The following is an 18454-nucleotide window of genomic DNA, read 5'->3' as shown; positions in this document are numbered from 1 at the left end:
TATTTGCGCTTCTCAGAATAGGACAGGTTGGAAATAATACTTGGCTTATGGACACACGGAAACTTCAACTTGCAGAAGGATCCCTGGAGGCGGAATGGGTATGGTCAGCAGTCTGTCATGTCAACTCACCGCATCTTTCATTACCATTTAACACACTGTGGAGTGGACAGACAGGAAAGCTTTCTCCTGTAACAACAGCAGAGTATCCATATTCCTTCCACTTTTTTCGTATCTTACAGTAGATAAGTAGTAGTTCTTACAATAACCCCTTATAACATTTAATAGGATGCTGAGCTAGTTTTGCATGACTCGATACCTGCTCCATTCTTGCTGAAGTTGGTGGAAAAACTCCCATTAGCAATTTCAGCTGCAGCAGAAACATCTTTCATATCATCTGTGTCATCGGTCAGGCAGTAAAACAAGGTAAATGATACTGGGCTATTGGAGCCTCATCTTAAATCCAGAGTCTGTACTGATGGGCAATGAATGTGGCTTCAATGTTTGTGGATGCGCTTCAGCTAGGAAGAATAACAGATTATGCCTGGGCACAAACAACAGTCTGTACAACTGAGTCATAGTATGTATTTAGACTAAGTGTCTTCATTCTGATAAAAAGTGAACATTGCAGGTCTAATCATTTGTAGCTTTTCATCACAGGAAAGGTACAGCCCTGTTCAAGGTGGGCATAAAACAGCACCAACTGTAATGAAACTGTACTCAAAAATCTGTATATTAACATGCTACAATCAGCAGGGTTTTTTTCCCCCTAAATTTCACAAGAAGAATAATTTTCAGATTACTTTAGTAAAAATAAACACAAGGAGAGCTAGTGAATGGAGATGTGCAGCAAGCAAATCCTTTGTCCAAAACTACTGACAGTACTTAAATAACCAGAAATTATGCTGGCAGCCTATTCCTTTCCCCGCCTTCCCTCCTTCCATTATTTCTTGGCAAAGATTTGTCCCCATTGCCTGGCAGATAAAAATATTTCATGAGTGCCAAAATTGAAACAAGATCGCTGAGCCCATTTGTGCACCAGACTTGTTTCCATGCAATGTTTGGAATTTTACAAGATGACTATGTATTTTTCTAAATCAAAGCTGCACGTTGTTTGCAATGCACAAGACACCAAAGGGGAAAGGAAGGACTATTTCAAATAACGGCGGAAGTATTCTTGCTTTCCCGTGATTTGTACCCTTTTTCCACTAGCAACCTTCCTTACCTCTTCTAAAATGATGTTCTTGACTCTGATATGTCCCCGGTGACATTCCCATCATGCAGAGACACCATACAGTGCCACTTCTCAGGAGTTGTGTGTCTACTAAATGGCCAGCTACACAACACATGCAGGTTGGCAGCGAGCGGCTGGTCAACCAGACCAAGTGCTGCCTTCACCTCGGGAAGGGCTCCAGTTTCAATCACTCTTCTCTCCATCCACTTGCTGAGTCTCACAAACCAGTGACTTTTATTCCTCTGTCAAACTAGGCTGACACTTCTGAGTCTGCTGGTCAGCTACTGGGAAGGTGGTAGGGAGAAGGAGAAAGATGGGACAGGCAGAAAGGTGAAGCAACTGCATAAGCCTTATTTCCTTAGGAAAACAAACTAAAAAGAAATTGGTAGCGAGGGCCACCCAAAGAATCGCTGCTCACCTCCACCAGTGCCCTCACAAGCTCCTCCATCTGCAGCCAACAACTGCCAAAGCCTCTGCAATGGCATGCACAGTCCCTTTTAAAGTCAGCTTCAAGCTATTGCCAAATACAGTATCATTTCACTGCTAATGAGTAATAGTATCCAGGACTAAACTTCTACTAAAAGCACTTCAGGCAGTAAATTTAGGCATTTTGGCTACACGTGGCCTGTTGCTGATTTCATTAAATCTTATGAAAGCAATTCCCTGTAACAACAAAACCTGAAGGTGCAAAAAGGATTGAAAGCAATCATAAAGGATGCATTGGGACCACCCTGAAGAATGATCATCATCAGTCTTGCAGGCCATGTGACAGGTTTTGGAGTTGCCACGAAATTACTTGTATCCATGACATGGAGAAGACATTCCTATGGTTTGTGGCAATTTTCACAAATCGGAGTTGACAAACATTCTTCCACATTTCTTGTAGATGAGCTAAAAAGTCACTAGAGCCATGGTCTCCAAACATTTTTGATCAAACACCCCTATCAGTAAAAAACTTTATGCATTCCAATATATATTTAATTATAAATTATATACATGTACTACTGAAGTTCTAAAATCTTCTTCCCATACCTCAGTGGACTGTCTCTTGCACACCTCACTTTTGAGACCATTGCACGAGAAGATGACAAATAATACAGACCCTTCTCTGAGCCCCAAAAGGAAGCAGGTCTAGTAAAACGTCAAGATTTTGTGAAGTGACATCCTTTATTTCTACCGAGCCACAGTGCCCAGAAGAGTGAAATGTATCATGACTGGAAAATTGCTGAGGAAAAAAACCAAACAATTCTAAGGCAAAGCAATTTTCAGTAAAACTTCCAAAGCTGCGTACTAGAAATTTAAAGTCCTTCTGCCAATCTGGAAAGCTATAATGATTTAAAAGAAGGGGGATGGAATGAGTTTTCCTCAAGTTAATGTTGATTAAGAAGAACCAAATCACCTTTGAATAACCATGAGAAATGGAAGACTCAATTATTCTGTGGTGCTGAGCTGTAAAAAAAGACCATATAAATCCCTTTGACTTCAAATGTACACTTGGTAAATAGTAGCACACACAGTTACAGCTCATAAGGGTGAAAGTTCTGTATAGTTCCTATATTCCCCATCTTGTCCCCTCCTTCTTATTGGGAGTTACAGACTTTTTCCAAAAGTATAACTTTCTAGTTCTCTGGCATTTTTTTACTGCCTAAAACATGTAGGTTCTTTGTCAGCACCTCAGACAGACTTGTCAAAAGATAACCCTCCCAGCCAAAGCTTAACATAAAAGTCTAGCCCTTAAGCCACTGTACAGACTGGGAGTGTTCAACAGCCTATGATGTCAAGACGGGCTTTTCATAATAGCACCCTGGTTTTATTATAACAGCACTGAAATATTTAGAACTGTTCTTTTGCATAACTGATACAACATTTTGGAAAAAAAAAATTAAAAGGAGAACCAAAAATCACTCACAAGTCAACAAATTACAGAAAGGAGAGATAGATACAGAGAACGGAGAATGTTTCAAAATTGAACTCCTCTGCCAATGCCTTTCTGAGCTTTCTAAAGCTCCATCATCTCCCAAGATAACAAATTCAGGAGGGCTGAGACGAGGTGGTGGAGGATTTCTAAGAAGTAGCGACAAACCACCTGCAGTATGTCTCCCACTTGGCCAGTGTTAAGGCAGCCCAGCCTCTACAGTAATGCTAATAGCCACAGCCAGGTGGGATCAAAAAGCAAATTCCTCTTTCAGGTGCAGCAACCATTATTTCTCAACCCCAACAAGAGTATGGAAATCAGCATCCAAACCTGCATTATGATTAAATTGTTAATTAAAAAACCCTCCCAAGACTTTTGAAAGATTTAATAAATTGCCATAACCTCCAACCTCTTCCCCTACATCCATGCTGGCTTCTCTCTACACCCTGAAGAGCTTACCAAAATCAAAATTGATACAGAAACCTTCAGTCAGTTTACAGCAGGATCTCTCACAGTGAACTTTGTAATTGGTGTGTTATCAGCTGAGCAACGTTGCAGCATTATTTGGTCTCCTGAAACCAACTCCCCAAAGTGCAAACAGAATACAAATCAGGCAAAGCTCTGAATTGTCTCTTGGGCTGCATACTCAGTTTAGGCAGTTACAGCTTAATGGATAAAACTGTGACCTCTGAGACCCCTATTCAAATCCTGCTTGTGTTCCCGTGACGGGCACTGGAACTGGGTTAGGGAGCATTAGTTTCAAAGAACCATTTTCCTAAGTACTGTCTGCATTTTTTGCCATAAGCCTTTTCTCTTCAATATTTCCGCTTTTCTTGCCTGCCTCATCTCTTTCTGCTTAGGCTGACTGGCTTCTAACATCCAGACAATGGTCCTTATTTACTTAATAATACAACCACAGCTGGAACACAGACCGTGGATTTGGGGAACGCTCCTCTGAAATATGTGATGTGTGAAAACAAAACCTGCCTTACTCTGAAGGTTATGGTAGCCTGCGCAGGGAATGGTCTCCAGCTTTGAGCTTGGTGTTACGCAGCTAGTGGACTCTCTATTGTTTGTCTGGTTTTCCATCCTTCCCCCTTTTCTCTTCTGGATAGAGGCATTTTGCTCTTCAGAACTCCTCCTGCCTGCCCCAGAACATGAGAAAAAGGAAAATAGAATAAAACAACAGCTATTAATTGGTGTGCCATATGCCTCATTGCTCTCAGTCTCTCACTTCCACTGCTGCTTAGAGTTAGGTTCACACCATTTAAAAAATGAGAATAAGAATAAAACCTGCTGATACACGAGATTTTCCATGTCTTAGTTTCTATGCAGGCTCTCTTGGTCCGTGACACGCCTGAGGCAGGTACTGGCAGCTCTTGCCATGCACTCTGCCATGCTCACTGCTGCCAGGCTCACTGCCCAGCTCTGACTTTGCAGTCTCAAGGCACTGCAGTATTTAATAGGAACGCCACAGAAAACAGGCAGAATACTGCTCACTCAGCAGTTTGTACATCCAGACCCAGCAAACTGGCTGTGGCACCTGTGGGATCTACCATTCCCTGCTACACCAGTACCACGCTTGCTTTGCTAGCTGGTGCTCGGTGAACTAAGAAACCCTTTTATGAGCATAAGGTTCAGAGAAGAGAGGGTTTTGTTGCAGATTCCATTTTACTGGTGCTACCAGTATCCCTTCAAGACAGGTTTTGGGCATCAGTCTCTTCAAACCTAGCATCACCCCAGGGCGATCTCAGTCACGTGCCAAAAACGAGACTCACGCTTTACGTGCATCTATGCTCGTCTCAGATCACAGACGCTACACAAGATGCAACTCAGAGCCCCTTTGCACTGAGCAGCAGGAGTCACAGGCAGAGCTAAGCCACAGAGCTCTTCACAGGCAGGCTGGAAATGGTGTAGTACCTGCTCCGCCACAGCAACACCCGCATCTCCAAAGAGGGGAGGCAGACCATGGTTTTGTCAGAAGGAATTAACAGTGACCTCTTGATTTAATTAGTTGCATAAACTTACAAAAGGAAAAATTAGTATGATGGAAACCCTTGGAGGTCTCTGGGAAGTGAGTGTGCTCTGCTAGGATGGGAGCTCTCTGAAACCAAGGTGTGAGGGCAAAGACCCTCTGTATGGGCCACGACACCAAAGAGCCGGGAAACAGAGGGCTGGCTGAATGGTAGGAGAGAATGAGAGGGGGTTTGTAGATTTACATTTTCCTTCACTTTTTCACCTGTACATTTTGTAAACATTTGCAATTATATCATCCACTTCAGATGTTACAAGTAAGAACCATCACTTACATTTTGACATAAGCCAGCTTGAGATAAGGTTAGTCTCCAGGTACCAGACTAATATCACAGCCTTCCTCAAGCAAAATTGTGTCTCTGTTTATAACTGTGATGCTCTAATGAGCTCCCAGCTCATTATAATAAAGGGTAACACAGTGTGCAATGAAGTGTGCCTTGAGAGACACTGCATGGAGCAGTGTGAGAGCCAGCACTACAGGGCAAGGGAGAGAAAGAAATGTCTCCTCCCAAGCAGGGTTACCAGCAAACAACCAGAGCAGAGCCAGTGAGGGTAACACGATATCTTCAGTGTGAGCTGCGGAGACTCATGTTTCCAAAACATCAGAGCTTCCCAGCTCATTCCTAAAGGTACTGGCCAACTTGGTAGCTATCCATGACCCTCTCTGTGTCTCCTTCATTCAGGGGTGCCAAGAGCATCACTTGACCAAGAGTCAGAATAGCCCACAGGCTACTTGTACCGAGCCAATATGAGCCAAACCATTTACGCAAACTAAGAAACTGGTTATACTTACGCATGATCTCCATGTATGACTTGTTTTACACACAAACAACAGCCAAAAATTATTTCATCTTTTTCATTTACAGTATTTTGGTGCACATATAAGGACATTCTTATTCTGAAAAAAAAAAGTAAGGAAATAGTATCCCTTAGTTCTTCAACTTATATTCAATAAGAAGTCTAAAACCTACTTGAAAGACATCAATTGATAGGTCTGTCCTGCAGTAACAAAACCAAATTAAGCCCAATTCAGTTATTTTGGTTCTATTTGTTTTTTAGTGGTAAGACTGGGGTTTCTAAAGATACCTCAGGTAGTTATGTACCCCTCTGAAATCCAAGGGAGACTTGGCACCTGGTATTCTCTGTTTGAGCTTCTTTTTAGGAGCGGTGTTTTTGTTGGAAGTGTGTTGGATGGTTTAATTCCAGCCTACTGAAGAGCAGCCTCCAGGTCATAGATCTGCTGCAGCTAATTTGGCAGAAGCAGCACTGTCTCTTCAGAGAAGGGCAACATAAATCTGCAAATACAGCTTCTGTCTGGGGGAATAAACAGCTTTAATTTGCTGTAGAATGACAGTCACAAAAAAACAAAACAAAACAAAACAAAAAAAAAACCCACGGTAATAAAGCACAGATCCTCCAAAATTGGCAGCCCAAGACGAGCAGGAGGTGCTCACCAGTGCTGATGCTTTCCAAGGCTTTGGGTACGCTGTGTGGCCCAGGACAGGTCAGAGAAGGGATGATGGAGGGTACAGGCGAATGAGCATATAATCTGTAAGGAGTTACCTGCACCCGCCCTGATCCGTGTGGGGGCACATGTCACTGTAGGGAAGAGGAAACAGGCAGGGGAAAGGAAGCACAAGTGGTTGTGCCAAATGCTAATGAGAACATGAACCAGAAAAACCAGACCCAAACCATCCATTGTTCGTCTGTCCCAGGCACTGTTCTTCAGCGTGCTTCTCTTGAGGAGGAAAGATGGCTGTGACCTTCTCCCTGGCAACCAATGATAGAACCCGAGGGGTTCATGATATGCCAGGGGAGGTTTAGGCTGGATATTAGGAAAAGGTTCTTCACCCAGAGGGTGGTGGAGCACTGGAACAGGGTCCCCTGGGAGGCAGTCATGGCACCAAGCCTGACAATATTCAAGAAGCATTTGGACAATGCCCTCAGACATATGGTGTGAATTTTGTGGTTGTCCTAGGCAGGGACAGGAGTTGGGCTTGATGATCCTTGTGGGTCCCTTCCAACTCAGGACATCGTATGATTCTATGACCTCCTCTCTACTGCTGGCACTCTCCTCCCAGAGAAACAACTAGCTCATGCCTGTGTTAGCTCATTTGACTATTACTTACTCTAAGGAATAATCCTGCAGTTCTGAAATCTGAGAATTTCCTCTGTTGACTCACCAACTACTTAGCCACCAAAAGCCAAGATCACAGAAATAAAAAAATATATTTAAAAATATGTTGAAAAATTATTTAAAAATTAAAAAATGCTAAAACCAATGTCTAGTTTAAAATAATTTTCAACCTATTTCCATAATGCTACAGGCAATTTCAGTTAGCAAGATATGTAGTGCATTGAAAGAGAAGCAATCAAAGACATTGTCAGAAAAACAAATGGGATAAACTGTAAATAGCAATCACATCTTTCGGATATTCAAGATGGGCACCACTGGTTTCTTGGTCTTAAACGGAAGATCTATCATTATGGAAATGAAGCTAAATTCTACTTAAAAACAAATCAGAAAACGCAAAACCAAACTGGTGCCTCCAGTAGAGTACCCAAACAAGGATGATCATGGCAATTTTGCTCTGCATCAGTTAACAGAAAACAGTTTTAAGGACTATATTTCTCAACCTTCATAAGCTTTTACAGCTTACAGTACTGTTATCATTTAAACTGTCTCTAGGAACATACATTGCTTCTGTTTGAACAAAACCAAATCAATGTACCCCCCTCATGCAGGTCAGACCTGCAGCGAGCTGGGATTGCTGGGGAAGGTTTGCTTTGCAGCTCAGGCAGAGGGCTGAACGGGTTGAGGGAGAATCTCTTCTATGTATTTCCCTTTCTGCAGTAAGCAAAAATGCCCCACTTTGAAAAACAGCATTTGTAGGTTGTCACAGGATAAAACAAACCTTAAAAAAAGAAATCAAGCTTGACAAAGGGGCTTCTTCTTAACATGGCTAATGGCTCAGGTTCATCTACAAAGACGCTGTTTGACCTACTGCTCTAATTAGAGCGGTAGTGATGTTGACATTTGTGTTGTATAAAGCAGACATGTTAATAGCCAGAGGGAAAGCTGTCAGTGCCTCTAAAGATCACAGCATTCATGGCGATGCACGATGCAGCCTTTAAATATTCAAATAATCAATTCCATGCTTAACTTCTTTTACTGATAACAAGAAACAACCCCCAAATTAGCAAAAAAAGCCCCAAAAACCCAACCTCAACTTCAGTTAGTGTTAATGCTGAAAGATTAACAGGCAATAACATGAATCAGCTTTATTCTGCCGAGTATAGCATTTCCTTCTAGATTGTATGTAATCCAGTTTTGCCATGAAGAAACACAAGCAATTTATACTCCCTGTGTTTTTTCAGTTACTATTAAAATAATAACCACCTGAGACTGTGGTTCATACATTCGTATGTGTCAAGTTCACCTAAGCATGAAAACAGACACATCTTCTCATTTATAAATACATGAAGTGAGTTTTAATTTAACTCTTATCTATTGCATCATATTCCCTTGACATGAGCCACACCATTGCTACAGACAGGCACGTCACATTTTACAGGTCAAAATCCCAGTAGTAAATCCTCTTTGCAGTGCCCAAGTACCCTAGAATGATGGAGAGCCCTTAATGCCACGGCTCAATTAGCTCCACCCCACCCCGATTTTTTCCCCAACATGCGATGTTCTCAAGCCCACTTTTACCCAGGGCGAAGCTAAACATTAAATACAACAGACTGACAGGAGGTTTCGTACTGCAGTCCAAGACTGAAGCTCTCCATTCCCACCTCCTGTATCCCGAGGAAAGACGTCTCCTACAAGTGTGGAGATGAAGAGAGGCTCAGCCTCACTCATCACATCCCACAACATGCTGCTGGCTTGACACAACCCATCCTGGACACAATAATTAGAGCAATATGATAATGCACAAACCAAAAATTTAACTCTTATTTATCTCACTGTGCAGTCCAGCCTTCAAAACCACTGCAATGCGATTGCTACTGTCAATGACTTCTGAAGGAAACAATTTAACCTGGTAGGCACCATGCTGTCCAAGCTTAAAAAAAATAAGAAAAAAGACCTTTACTATGGTATGTATTTTGTTTATACATAGATTGCACCAAACACCTCCCATTCCTTTATTAATGCTTTCAATTTTTTCTCCAGCTTTTTAAGACTGTTCCACTTTCCTTTGCATGGCATCCCATGTGGCCAGCATTGCTCTAAGGGAAGGCACGTGAAGCTCATCTGTCTTCCCCATACAGCTCCAAACGCAGCGCACAGACATATATATATGAAACGTAACAAGATGATCTTAAAACACATTATGGTGAAGGGATCTGTGAGCCTGCAAACATGCTTGGAGGGTAGACTGTGAGGAGACACCCCTTCCGAACAGTGGCAAAGTTCTGAGTTGCTTCAGTACAGTAAAATCTGTACTTTGTTTGTTGATAATCAAGAAAAATCAAGCCTGAAATGACACTCATGTATAAAGAAGATAAAGAAACAGGGCCGCAGTACACTATACATCACAGCAGGGGAGGGAAAGTTAAGTTCATGTCATTCACTCTTCGCTGCACAAGTGCTGCTATTCCCTATTGGTCTCCACAGTAATTGTAAGTAGCCACAGAAAGCCATTTCCACTACCAGGACAGTGCTTTCCAGAAGCAGTTTTCCTGTTTACAATACCCTGGGGAAAAAGACGGAGGAATGCAGAGGAAGGAAGGAGATTCTCCCTCAAATTTGTTTTATACTGACAGAAATACATTGATCTTGTAGGAGTTTTTTTTTCTCATTTGCAAGGACATATCCTTCCATTCCCCAAAATTCTCTGCTCCAAAAATTAGACCGTTTAAGCATAAACTGGGGCATTAGAGGCAGGTACAACAAACATCAGAGGAAAGGGCAGACATACACACAGCAGCAGCAAGACACAAGGCCACAGCAGATGCTTTGCAGTTAGTACAGGGCAAGAGAAGGGATCTGAGGTGGGTGATGTGGCAGGTACGTCAGCATTAAAGGGGAGGGAGATGCTGCCCTGCATAAGAAATGACCGAGAAGGATGAGTTCAGAAATGCAAAGCTCCTGCTGCTGTCCCTGGAGTCACTCATCTCCTGCTCGCACACAAAGGTCTCCCAAAGAACTAAGCTGAGACCCTGTCTTTGGAGAAGGGGCCAAAAGCAACCGTCATTTTGACTCCAATAGGGAGAAGATTTTGGTGGAAGACTGCAGATGAACATTGCAATAGAATCACAGAATCATAGAATCATTAAGGTTGGAAAAGACCCTTAAGATCATCAAGTCCAACCGTTAACCTATCACTGCCAAGTCCACCACTAAACCATGTCCCTAAGCACCACGTCTACCCGTCTTTTAAATATCTCCAGGGATGGAGTCTCAACCACTTCCCTGGGCAGCCTGTTCCAGTGCCTGACTACCCTTTCGGTGAAGAAGTTTTTCCTAATATCCAACCTAAACTTCCCCTGGCGCAGCTTCAGGCCGTTTCCCCTCACCCTATCAGTTGTTACTAGGGAGAAGAGACCGACCCCCACCTCGCTACAACCTCCTTTCAGGTAGTTGCAGTTGTAGAGAGCAGTAAGGTCTCCCCTCAGCCTCCTCTTCTCCAGGCTAAACAACCCCAGTTCCCTCAGCCGCTCCTCTTGTGCTCTAGACCCTTCACCAACTTCATTGCCCTTCTCTGGACACGCTCCAGCACCTCGATGTCCTTCTTGTAGTGAGGGGCCCAAAACTGAACACAGTACTCAAGATGCAGCCTCACCAGTGCCGAGTACAGGGGCACAATCACCTCCCTGGTCCTGCTGGCCACACTATTCCTGATGCAAGCCAGGATGCCATTGGCCCTCTTGGCCACCTGAGCACACTGCTGGCTCATGTTCAGGCGGCTGTCAGCCAACACCCCCAGGTCCTTTTCAGCCAGGCAGCTCTCCAGCCACTCCTCCCCCAGCCTGTAGCGTTGCATGGAGAAACTAAGGATGGTGTAAACACCTTTCCTGAGCATTTCGAGGGAGCAGCCTGTGAGAGGACATAATCGACCCATGTAATGCCATCATGCAGAGTCCAGTTAAGGCATTTAGACTGCGTTATGGTGGCATTCAAAGTCCCAGACCCACCTCCCACACATCACCAGTTGGACTTATCATAGCACGGAAGATGCCTCCTCTTTTCCACCACATCCTTCTTTTTTCAGGAGGAAAGCAGCTTTGCCATAATGGGCTCAGAGCTAGCAAAGGAACAAGCTATATTTATCCTAGAACATTTGCAACTCCTGATGGATCTAGAACATACTATGGTAAAAAGAAACAAACGCTACTTTCCAGTATTGCTGTTAGCACTTGCACAAGCCAAGTGTTATAAAACAGCATCTGACGTGACAGTGCTTTGCCTAGACCCTGCTGAGACAAACCACCACCTGGAAGAAAACAGGGAGGAATCAAGCCCTTTCATTAACAGGAGGCCCCGCAGACCCACATCTCACTGAGAAAGTTTTGCAAATTCATGGTACAAATTTGTACTCTGTTTCCTCTTTATCTCTTCCACATGTAACTGGCACATGATTACCAGGCATTACTATAAAGCAATTTATTTCTCCAGACAATAGGAGGGAGCAGTAGGTTCCTCCAGAGCCAGTACTGCTCCTGCTTTTAAGCTTGGCTAAAAGCAACCATTGCAGACTATGGCAGCTGGCAGGCTCAGCCACAGAGCCTGCTGTGAACTACTGTTAACAAACACATTTGGTTTTATTAAGCCTTTCTTCTTCCTCCAAGTGTTATAGTCATGGTTTCTGGAGTAATCACAGGCACTGTTAAGAAACATCCTGGGAATGAGTGCTTGAAAAGCCCTCACAAGGTTCACCTCGAAGCTGCTGAGTGTAGGGGTTTATTGGCTGCCCCAGAGATGTACCTGCAGCCTCCAGGGTCCGGTGCTTCATGGAGGGATCGGTCTCAACTCCACAGTCCTCAGTTGCTTCATCCAGGGTGTCCCCTTCTCTGTGAGGTTCCCCAGCCTACCTCCCTACCCTGGCAATAGGGCTTCCTTGACAGACATCAATGTTAAACTTCAGATTAGTGTATCAGGGCAGCAACTCCTACTGTGCATGCTTTCAGACCAGAGCAGCGATGAAGCGGGGACCACATATGAATGGAGACTCTGCATCTGCAGCTGAGTGGGAAGGGAGTGGGGGGAATGCAGAGGAAGACACAACTTTCAGGGTTTCAGATCCAAATTTTTGTCCAGAGGAGCTGGACCAGACCACAACTTTCCCTTAATACCAGCCTCATACATGAAACAGTAGTGTTCGCAGTTATCAGGATGACCATTGGGAAATCTGTGAGCTCTCTTAACTTCCAGTGTTCCTAAGGGGCTGTGCCCATGGTGACTGAGAGGGCTGTGTAAAGGATGCTACAAGAACCCACACCAGGAAGCCAGTGGTTTGGCAGAATTACACGCTCACAACCCGCTATCGGGGTTTGGCATCTGCCTGAGCAGAGCCACCATCAAACGGGGCTGAGGAGAAGGGACTGAGGCTGCTGGATGGGGTACAGGGCAACAGCAACGTGCGGACCAAGTTTTCAAGAGGCCTCCAAAGCTGGACAATGAATTTTGCATGTGCTGAGCCTGCCAGGCCAAGAAGGGTTGCTGCTTCACAGCTGCTGAGGCTGTGAGCCTACTGCCCTGAAAATGGATCTGCTTCTCCCATTGTCCTGAAATTCCAGGCTCGGCTTACACCACGTTTAATTAAGTTTTGAAGCTTTCTCTTTTTTTTCCAAAAAAACAATACTGAATAATAACACTTCTGATTAGCCAGCAAAAGAGATGACTGTGCTATTGGACTGAAAGATATAAGGCATCCATAAAGTCTCAAAGGTACCAATCTGGGTACCAATCTAATGCAGTAGAGGAAAATGCGTAATTGCAGGCTCATATATTATGGAGCCAAAGCAAATTACCTGCTGATGATGTCTTTATAGCACCGATGCTGGGGATGGAGGGATGGTTGCCAAATGGAAACCCGCTCAGCCTTGGGAACCAACTGACGTTCCTATACCCAGGAATCACATTGTAGATGCTCACAGCAGATGGAAATTGATGGCTGTAATCTCCAGGAGGAGGATGCTAGCTGCACTAAGGCACCCCTGCTACCCACCCCATGTGGCATGACCATCAATCTGATGTGTGTTATTAGCACGATTCAAGGTTGCAGACCATTGCTGGAGAAAGAAATAAAAAATCCACACTGTGCAATTGCTGAGGGAAGCAGAGAAAGAGGATGGCAATTTTTGTCAGTTCACGGGATGACGATACGACCCTTGAGCAGCTCTGAAGTTAAGGCATGGGTATTAGTGGGGAACACGGACGTTTCTGCTCCTACAGCTACACAGTGTGGTTCTCTGCCTGCCTGGTCGCAGCATCAGTGCAGATGGTTTTTACAATGCTGGCTCACATAAAGGGAGAAGAATGATAGCGGAGATGACCTTTAGTGTAGCATCAGAGGTATAGTTTGAAGCGTTGTATTTCCACTGAAATACTGTTCAGCTCAGCGCAAAATCGGTTCTGTGAGATACTGACATTATGAAAAGTGATGGGTGGTGCTATACAGGGAGCGCTGCCTGCTACATCCAGCTGCACGAGCAAGCGGAGCACACCCACGTGCCTCGCGGTCGGCACTGCCGGTTCAGGGGATTCAGAGCCACCTTCGTCTCTCTGACTTTCTGGAAAAGACAGAATCAGGGCAACTAACTTTTTGCCATGTGCTGCATTTGCTGCCAGCAGATTTTCTAGCATGTGCACAGCCACAGCAGCAGCCAGATTTTGTTCCCCCCCCATATATCCATGGATAAATAAGCTAGCATACATCAAGATAAATTTATCTTGGGTGTAACCTCAGGAATGTCATTGTGGTAAGAACAGAAATCATGTGGGTCATAGTACAGATGAAACTGTGTCACTGGGGAAAATAATTTCAGATATATTTCTCTCACAATTAATAGCCACTAACTTTTTTAGAGGAAAGAAATGTTGAGAGTATTTTACTAAATGCAAGTTTAAGAGAAAACAGAATATTGATTTCAGAGAATAATTTTCAAATGCTTGTAATGATAAAACATTCTTCTGATACACAGTTCACAAAGATAACCCCAGGCCAGAGTAGGTGGAGACTAACATTGATTTCATTGAAGCAGACAGAGTATGCATCGGTTTGAAAGCTGGCCTTACCATTTTCCTTCTTTGAGTCAATAGCAGAATGGCATAATAGGAAAGCATTTTTAAAAATATCCGCTGTGGCTGATATGGCTGAAAATATGTTCTGAAACAGCTCTGACAACATACAGAGTGATAGAAAGTGGCACTTACGATATAGCATGATTTACATAGACATCCCTATTAGAACACAAGGTACTTCTTAAGACATATGCATCCTGTAATGATTTACTGCAATTTTTAAATTAGAGACAAACAGGAAAAAAACACACGCAGATGCCCATAAGAAGACACACAGTTATGTTTGTGTTCTTTCATCTTGGTGTTGGTAGACACTGCTGCAGTGCGCTTCTCATCATATGAGGATATTTTGTGTTGTCCTCCAAGCCGAGCAGCCGTGGCACATTCTACTTTCAACAAATGGTCCTGAAAGGCTGCTTTGCTTTTAAAAAGGAATATGAAGGGACTAGAGAAGGCCAAATTGGCTTGTCCTGGGCCCTGCTTTGTAGTGAAAATCTGCCCTCCAATTTCACAGAGCTGCTGTGAACCCCCTCCAGTGCCATCCTCCACAGAGCAGTCCCACCGCCAGGGCTGGAGGATCTTGCTTTCCATGTCCAGAGCCAGGTGCAAGTGTTAAACCCAATACGTTATTCAGCTACCAGATTTCACTGCAGATTTGGCAGTTTGCTAAGGTACAAAGGTTATTCAGCACACATTACTGCTTAGGAATCATTTGCCTATTCATAGCACATCATTTACATTTTTCGGAGTTTTTTAGCAAGGTTGTTCTAGGCACAGCAGATATTATAATAAAACATTTAATACATATTGGAAAGTCACCAGTTCTTGTTTCATTTTTGCAGATTGAAGGGTGAATTTCAGGACAGGATGAAGCAGATGTGTAATTTTTGTATCCCTTGTAGTGGTCTCAAAGAAAGAGTGAATAACTATCATTTAAATCTGATGGCAAGCTCTCTCCAGCAACAAAGACATCCCTTCTGCTTCAGAGGCATTTCTGAGGATTTTGCAAGATATCCCCACCTATGCCTTTTCTATACCCACCTCTTCTCCTCAGAGATCCTTTTGCCCATCTCAAACATTCATTTTGCAGCCACATCACACATCCACACCAAATCCCGTGTCTGAATCTGCACCCTACTCACCGTACTGTCAACAGAAAGGCTCTCCCCCTCCCCAAACCAAGGGGTATTGACACTTTCTATCAAGCTTTGTTTGTTTAAGCAGAAATTTTAGATACGAAAGCAAGAAATAAAAAGCCCAGAAAGAAAACCACAGTGGTGTGGCATCATCGTGAGGTGTGCCCTAAGCAGATAAAAGCTCCTGTTGTAGAGATTATGAGTAATTTTTAAAAAGGAGAAAGTAAAACTTTACACAACCCTACAAAGAAACAGTTCCTCATGTGAAAACTTATTCTTTTCATGTATGCTGTCCTCTCTGTATGGACTCCTCTGCTGCTTTGTGTATGGGTTTACTGCTGCCTCAAATACTGTCAGAGTGCCCCGTGTTCCCAGCAGAGCAGGGACTCTACTGCCAGCAAGCTCTTTCTAGATATGAAGCCTTTTCAAGTGCCCAATGACCTTCTGGAGCTTTTCCTTTGGAGCCGAGTTGAGTGAGAACAAACTACTTCTGCCACACGCAGCCTTGATTTTTCAATTTTGTTTAAATTAAATTGGGACCATCACTATGACACTTCCGTAGCATCTTCCAGAAACAGGGAAGGGAACAGAGAAGAGAATCCTTCCCCCTCTCCCAAATGCACCACCATCCATCAAACAGAACTCCTCTCTGTTGACATCTCTCAGGGACACAGTATGGGGGTGCTTTTAATTCTTTGCCTCTTGGCTGATGTGCTACAGTCTTTGCCTGGGAAGAGCAGGTAAAGAAGCATGGGAGGAAACTTATGTGGTTTGCGGTAGTTTCTAGCATGTTGGTTTTACTGAGCATTTTTTTGTTTTGCTTTAATCAGTCTCTTCTGTCTCACTGTCAGCTCTGAAGCAAGTCTTCCTGCACAGAAAGCCCAAACTTTCCATTGCACAGAGACATCAGGCTACACCACCCACGACTAAATCCTACAGGCAGTTATTTCCAGTTGGTGATGCCACAAAACTCACCCAAAGCCACCATGCAGGTGAGTGGCGAAGCCAGAATCAGACCGAGAAGCTCCAGACCACCAGGCCAAAGCTCAGATGCAGATTGCAGCGCTGTTTCTCCTCTGCTCACCCTTTTCAAACAAACCGCTATGCTTATAGGAAACCTCACCCCAAGCCCTAGACAGCTACTTGTGGCAGAAGGAGAAGGGAAAAGAGAAATAACAGTAGTAACAGGAGACAACTACAATCTCTAAGTTTTCACCATCTGCACACTGTATTTCCTAACAACGTACCTCCGTAAAAAGAAAACCCTTTTTAACAATGCTGAGGATTAAACCCCAGTCAAATCTGACAGATAAAAGCTTATTCAGAAACTCTGGGTATATTTCTTGGGGATTAATGACACTTAAAAGCAGAACAAATCACCGCACTACAATAAACAACCATAAGGAAAAATCTGCACTTAATGGTGATTTATTTCCCTTGCAGAAAACAGAAAAATTGAACTAGTTTGGATGAACCAAATCAAAACCATCATTTTTGGCTATAACAAAACTTTTATTTCAAATTAAACTAAAAACTAAGTGTTGCTTTCCAATTTGGGATACTTTAAGACCTTTCTAATAAAAGCAAAGGCTAGTTTCATAAGGGGACTTAAGAGCGCGATTTCACAACCACTGCGGAAGCTGCCTTGGCTCTGCGCCACAGATCTCTGTCCCAGCCATCTCTCTTCCTTGGAAGCAAGAAATTCTTGCAGAGGTGCAGGGAGCTGGGGCGGGTGCTGCAGCCTGGGGTGCCACCTCCCTCCCCCCTGCCCAGGCTCCTTCCCAGCACACGTTCATCTCCATGTGGGCCCGCAGGTTGTTCTTCCCAAAGCAGTAAGTACACAGGTTGATTTGTATCACTGATATTAATTATGATTTACATCAGTAAGATTAATTAAAACAGGGTTTCCTGCGCTATCTCCATTTTGGTTTGCATTTGTGCTTTTTAAAGCTATTTTCCCAAAGGAAACTCTTATTGGTGAGAAGAAACTTGGCGCTTTCTTAGGTGATCAGGAGAATACATTATTCAGTATCTAAACGCAATAAGCAATTACACAGATTAAGCATACCTTTCTTCAGAATTTTAATTTTTACATTAACTTAGGCAAAAGTGAATGATGTACTTTTTGTACCTCATAGGGTTTTTTTTTCCTGGTTTTGATTTGCCATGCTGTGTAGTGATGGAAATTTGAATTTTAATTCACAGCATACAAAAATAAGCTTATATAACTCCCTCGGTGCGATCTAAAAATTAACCTTAAAAATATTACAAACTAGAGATTAAGTATCATCTGCCATCACACCAAACTGACAGACTCTAAGTTTGGTCTCCTCCACAGCTTTAGAGCTAGCAGATCTTTATTCATAATTAGAACACCAGGAAAAAAAACCAAAAACTTTATGTTTATTCTATTCAGTTTCCAAATTTTGAATTCACATTATTCAGCCGATGCAAGTGAAGTAACAAGAATGAATGCAGCCCTCTCTGTACTTCTGCAGGAAGAGGCAACAGTGGTTTAACACTTAAACGCAAACTGCTTTCAGACTTCCACCTTTTCTGTGAGTAGACACTCTTTGTAACTTCAATACCCAGCATGAGGCACTGACTAAAATATTCTTAAGTGAAGGTAGATTTTAACAAGTCTTTTTTAAAGATATAAAACAAGCAAACAAAAACCTTCATCCAGCCAGGCAACGAGCTGTGGCACACACTGACAAAGGCTCTCAGACTAAAAAACATGAAATACAGTTTATATATCACCTTTTATATATTTACGGCTTATCAAAGGTAAAACTCAACACCTAAATCCTTCTACTAGGCTGCTTTCTTGTATTGGTTTTCCACCCCAGGTGAATTTCCATATTACTTAGTTTTAATAATAGCACATG

At 43.2% G+C, this 18454-nt stretch overlaps 1 protein-coding gene across 5 annotated transcripts in view; it reads right to left on the bottom strand.

Moving 5' to 3' along the window:
• Positions 1 to 18454, bottom strand: part of EVL (Enah/Vasp-like) — a 162457-nt gene that overhangs the window by 95268 nt on the left and 48735 nt on the right. Inside the window, exon 1 of one of the 5 annotated variants that reach the window (XM_087747686.1) lies at positions 5974 to 6078. The exons of the other annotated variants lie outside the window; for them this stretch is intronic. Coding sequence (XP_087603812.1) covers positions 5974 to 6071 — 98 coding nt within the window. The 5' untranslated portion in view covers positions 6072 to 6078. Of the gene's footprint in view, positions 1 to 5973; positions 6079 to 18454 lie in introns of those variants that run through there. 5 annotated transcript variants of the gene reach the window in all.

The sequence above is a fragment of the Nipponia nippon genome, unplaced genomic scaffold (assembly GCF_047370975.1).
Source record: "Nipponia nippon isolate SJK-2023a ecotype South Korea unplaced genomic scaffold, ASM4737097v1 scaffold_11, whole genome shotgun sequence".
NCBI classification, from domain to species: Eukaryota; Metazoa; Chordata; class Aves; order Pelecaniformes; family Threskiornithidae; genus Nipponia; species Nipponia nippon.
Note: the sequence above shows the minus strand (reverse complement) of the source record. Positions and strands in the feature narration are given on the sequence as shown.